The 5093-nt window shown below is 40.2% G+C and overlaps 1 protein-coding gene across 2 annotated transcripts; it reads right to left on the bottom strand.

The window, feature by feature from the left end:
* Window positions 1-803: 803 nt before the first annotated feature.
* On the bottom strand, window positions 804-5093 carry capsla (calcyphosine-like a). 2 transcript variants are annotated; one of them, XM_039003563.1, is made up of 5 exons: window positions 5052-5093; window positions 4356-4460; window positions 3937-4114; window positions 3543-3752; window positions 804-2029 (listed from the first exon to the last, which is right to left on the bottom strand). In XM_039003563.1, the coding sequence occupies exons 2-5, from the start codon at window positions 4445-4447 to the stop codon at window positions 1928-1930; spliced, it is 582 nt and encodes a 193-aa protein (XP_038859491.1). In that variant the 5' UTR covers window positions 4448-4460; window positions 5052-5093; the 3' UTR covers window positions 804-1927. The 2 variants fall into 2 exon arrangements, with proteins under 2 accessions (XP_038859491.1, XP_038859490.1); XM_039003562.1 differs by lacking the exon at window positions 5052-5093 and having other exon boundaries at window positions 4356-4518.

Here is a 5093-nt window from a genome sequence, read left to right as displayed (position 1 = left end):
AGCATGAATAAAGAATGAATACTTACGTGTGAAACTCCGTGTTCTGTAGCATAGCTTCCAGACTTTCGTTTTTCAGTTTTTAGAGAACAGAATGACCAGAAAACCCAAGTAGAATCCATGTTTCATTTGTCTCCAGGAAGATCCTGATTATTAAATCGATAAATTACTTCAATTACACGTTACGGAGACTGAAAATGGCGCCTGTTATGTAGCGAGGCCGAATCCAGAGGTTATCGTTTAAAAGTGACTCCCGGTTGAATGCCAGTTGTCAAATCCCCTGATGTGAGGCATTTTGAACCGCGCTTCACTCGGTGCTACAGGGTCAACGCCCGCCTACGGACTCACCCAAAATACCCTTCCTTTCCATTTGATTGCCACAAAATGTCAGTCCTGAGAAAACTTCAAATAGACACAAAAAGCGCACGAGAAATTATGGTGCGCACGGTTGTAATTCATGCGTGTTCCTGAGCCGTTGCGCTGAGAGTGGAAAGTCCTAAAACCTCCGTTTGCCCTTGAGCTGCTGAGCGGCTGGCCCGGGCAGGATGGGAGCGATGCCTGACTAGGGGATTAGGCTTCGGCTGGCCCATGTCATCTCACATTCAAAAGTTATCAGGATTTGGGAAGCAATACCTTTTTTTAACCTCTCAATTGAGTAATCTGAAACAATTTTGTGAGGCAACAGGAAAGATGTTTAATTTCACTGCACGACATTTTACAAAGACCTGCAAAAATAGAAAACAGAATGCAAAAATGTGTTTGCAAAAATATGTTTAATCCTGAATCAATATTTTCACGAACCGGGAGATAAGAAATCTACTTTCTCAGAACTATTTACAGGTAAATGTTGGCATGCGTGCTATTATACCTGTAGGCCTATAGGAATCAAATAATAAACGTTGCCCTGTTGCTCCCTCTGCCGGCAATACAGTGTCCTATAAGGGGAACGCTGGGCTGATTATCAATTACATTTCAGTACCCTTGACAGCTCCCTGAATTGCAGACTTGACATATCGCCTAATTGTCCACAGTTAATTAAAGCGCAGAAGACTAGCAATGACGACATTGGGCTTTGAAACCATAATAACAAATTATAACAGTGCATATGCACTCATAATTCAATTTCACGCTTAGGCGGTATAGGACCTCTGAGTTGCATGCACTCGATTACAATAGAGTCTGGGTTAGAGAGTCTGGGGATTCTCAGTACATTGCTTTTGCTATGCATAGTAGCTATGGTTATTAGCCTAGCACAGAACTTGGATCCACATATACTGTACTTGTGCAGGTAGATAAAGCATTTAAATAAACACTCATTGTGTTACCGATGTCAACTACGTTGAAGCATCCACTATATCGATGTATTACATTATTCTGGTGAGCAAGAGTTTATTTAGTCTTCCCGGGAAACATAGATTCTCATTTCTCATTATATCTAATTATAGACAAGCTGACTAACAAATAGCTGAAGGCCAGTCAGATTCTTCCAAACCGATCTCGAGAAAACATTTCTGTATGGACCTCGCTACTCACTGCATTCAGCACACGGTGGTCCCGATCAGTGAGCTTGTGTACAGGTAGATAAAGCATTTAAAGGAACACTCATTGTGCTACGAGAAAGATAGTCTATTTGGCAAACATTTGCATAATTATGATGTAGCTTTAACCATAAGAGCGATCTTAACAAGACAAAGCAATATGGCACAAAGGAACGTGATTAATATTTTGTAATATATAAAAATCATTCAGTAGAAATAGGTTGTATCTGTGCATTTAAAGCTAGTCTGTTCCATTGAAAAACTATAAACTAACATTTGTCTATTTTCTCACATGTCCACATACAGAAGTTCTAAATGAAAGCAAAGCAGCCTTTTTATGATTAGCCAAATATATTAGTAGAATAGACATAAATGTAGCTAGCCAGTGGTGCCTACAGCTTCCAGGCATTCTGCATCATAGTAACAAAGTATCCGTCGCTGTCGATAGAGGCACTCACTCCACTGTAGTAGTTGATAAACTCCTCCCGAGTTACCTAAAGGAGAAGGACAAGACAACTCATTTACATAATGTACAAAACCAAGTAACCAAGCCAAAAATATATGCTCCTTCCTTTTGTATGTAAATAGTTCAGTAAATTTTTTTACCTCGTTTTTTTTGTTGTTTATGTAATATCAGCTACAATTCATTAGCCTGAAATCCAGGGCCTGTTTGCATAAAACATCTTAAGTGTTTCCCTTAAGGAATAATTTCCCTTTACCTAAGGGAATCGTTTAAGGGGGTTGAATAGAGCCACTGAACACGTAAGGTCATAATTTAAGGGTTTTATGGGTAGTTTGAAGGCATGTAAGGCAGAGTCTCTGGTTACCATGGAGATGACTTGATTCACTGTTCAAGACAGGACAAACACATTTATTTTGAAGATAATAAAATAGTTACTTTTTTTTCTCAACTTGTTTCTAATACTTTCTAGCATGTCAAGCTAACTTAGAGAGTAGGTAGCTAGCTAGCCAGCTAGCATGTCAAGCTAACTTACAGAGTAGGTAGCTAGCTAGCAAGCTAGCTTTGTAACCATGGATTGTGCACCTTGATCAGCTACCTAGCTAACTAGTGGATGTTTTCCTTTTGAAACCAGGACAGAGGAAAGCAACATTCACCTCCATAAATGCTGCTTACATTGATATTCATACTGAATGAAGCACCTAAAAAGACCTGTTAGCAATTGATGTTATTCTTCAATAACAAACTCCAAAGCAAATCAGGGGGAGAAAAATAGGTTTATTTGAGAAGGACAAATCAAGATGTTATGCTGGGAGGTAGATGTTCAGATGTTCAGTCTCCCCTGTCCTCAGCTTTTCCCCCGATCAAAGGAACAGGATGTCATTTATTACCCCACGCCCTAGCCTGGGGTTGACCAATCAGAAATCCTTGCAGTACAACTTGGCCAATGGCCAAATAACAAGTATCCTGCTCCAGACTCAATGTACAGAACGTAGCTCTGAGTTCAGGACTGACATTCCACAGATTCTAAACAGCTGTTGAACTGAGACCCAACTCCTATTTACAATTCCCTATTGACCATTAGTACTATATTTAGTTTAGTACTCTCGTCCTCTCAAACTCTGCATTGTGTATTTATCTTCAAAATAATCTTATATACCTCATGGGAACCCTTAACCTTTTCACTGCATTTAAGGGAGAAATTCACCTTAAAATGTTTTGTGCATCTGACTTAAAGTTAAGGACACTTTAAATGAAAAGATAAGGGGGAAATTAACTTAAGATGTTTTATACAACCGGGCCCAGACCAGTTTTGTGATAACATTCCAGTCCTTGTACTCCGTGCCATATGCCTAAGATATGGCATCGTCTGTTCTCCTCAGTTCTCTTTGAGCTCATTATTGATAGAATGTTCAAATTTGAAGATTGGAGAAAGGCCAGACTGTTTGGCATGACAAGGAGTGGCAAGGAGTGGAATGTTAGCACAAACAGACTGGTACCCAGGTTAGCAGTTCATCATTCCAGTAAATTACAAATGTATTTATTACCTTGCCGTCTTTGTCGTTGGGGGAATCAAAGCTGCTGAGGAAGGTTAGGAAGACCTGTTCCTCTGTCCACTCCCCACTCTTATATTTGGGGTGCTGTGAGCCGTTGTAGACCCCCCTCAGGTCCTCCACAGTCACCACCCCGTCCCCTGTCCGGTCTAACTTCTTAAAGGCCTGACCGATCACAGAGATCCTGGCACTGGACATAGGAGGCTGAAAGAAACACAAACACGTGAAAACAGCAATATACATCACTGCACCTTTATCATGCAATTATTAGATGTACTTTGGCTCGTTCAAATACTATTATTATGAGAGAACCATTATTATACACTGTCCATAATGAATAAAATGTGCATAATCAATGCGTTTTTGTGTCTCTACTCTGTAATTTTACCCTCAGATTCTCCAGAAACTCGTTGAAGTTGATGGTGCCACTGCCATCCTTGTCACACAGTGTGAAGATCTGCCGGGCTTCCTCTCTGCTCACCACCACACCATAGTCCTCCAGTCCGTTAATAAACTCCTGCATGTCCAGAGACTTACTGCCATCGTCGTCCATGATGCGGAACGTCCTGTATGGACGGAGAGGAAGAGAGAGGATGTGGAGAGATTAACCATCCGTCTCTGGATATCTATTTAAACGTAATAATCAATTACGAATAAGTTATTCTGAATTATTATTGGCCTTTTGTATGCAGACTATTTTCACTTGTGACTGAATATCACAATAAGATAAGAAATCGTTATTGTAAAGTAAAAAAATAAATAATTGTTGTTGATGTTTTGCTTTGTCTTTTAATGAGTTGCTCTTACCTTGCCAGTCCCTTGATGCCAGCCGCTCCCCTGGCCAGACATTGCTGTCTCAGTACCTCCAGTGGGTCTGTGGCCTTGGTGTCTGATGCCATGTCTTCTGTGTTACTGTAAAATATGGAGTAAAATACACCATCTGCTTAGTTAATGTGTATTCAGATGTAGGTTGAACTTTATGAATTGTAACAGAGGAAGTATAATGAGCAAGCAAGGAGAAAAAAGAGAGTCAAACTATGCTACACTCCTCCCCTAGAGACCTGTTACTAGGCTACACTCCTCCCCTAGAGACCTGTTACTAGGCTACACCCCTCCCCTAGAGACCTGTTACTATGTACATGCGCACCAAGCCATCACAAGTCAGTTCGATAGTCAATGAATCCTAAACCGACATCATTACAGATATGTTCATATTGCAATTGCATTAGGTATTTTAATGTTCATATCCAGTATCATATCCAAAATGTCTCCCTAATTTGCTTAATTTACACCACTTTCATAAAAGAAAAACGAAACGTATTACTCCTGTTGTCTAGACAACACTTACACAACAACCACACCTTTTTTTCCAATGCCATAACTTCAAACCACCAAAAATAATTCAACTGACATACCAAATCTAAGCAATTATGAAGTATACGATTACCCAACAAAAATGGTACTTGTTGCAAGTGTTTGCGTGTGAAGAGAAAGTGGTCTCACCTAGTGTTCTTGTCACCTGTTCCACTCTAGTTTGTCGGTGCG

The sequence above is a fragment of the Salvelinus namaycush genome, chromosome 11 (assembly GCF_016432855.1).
Source record: "Salvelinus namaycush isolate Seneca chromosome 11, SaNama_1.0, whole genome shotgun sequence".
In the NCBI taxonomy this organism is placed as follows: Eukaryota; Metazoa; Chordata; class Actinopteri; order Salmoniformes; family Salmonidae; genus Salvelinus; species Salvelinus namaycush.
This window is presented reverse-complemented; position numbering and strand designations above follow the sequence as displayed.

Bases quoted from the DNA above. Each gene is read 5' to 3' on its own strand.
- capsla (XM_039003563.1), bottom strand. From the start codon at position 4,447: ATGGCATCAGACACCAAGGCCACAGACCCACTGGAGGTACTGAGACAG. The intron at 3,753-3,936 runs GTAAAATTACAG...TGTTTCTTTCAG, and splicing joins AGTTTCTGGAGAATCTGAGG to CCTCCTATGTCCAGTGCCAG. The intron at 2,030-3,542 runs GTAATAAATACA...CTTCTCCTTTAG, and splicing joins CCAACGACAAAGACGGCAAG to GTAACTCGGGAGGAGTTTAT.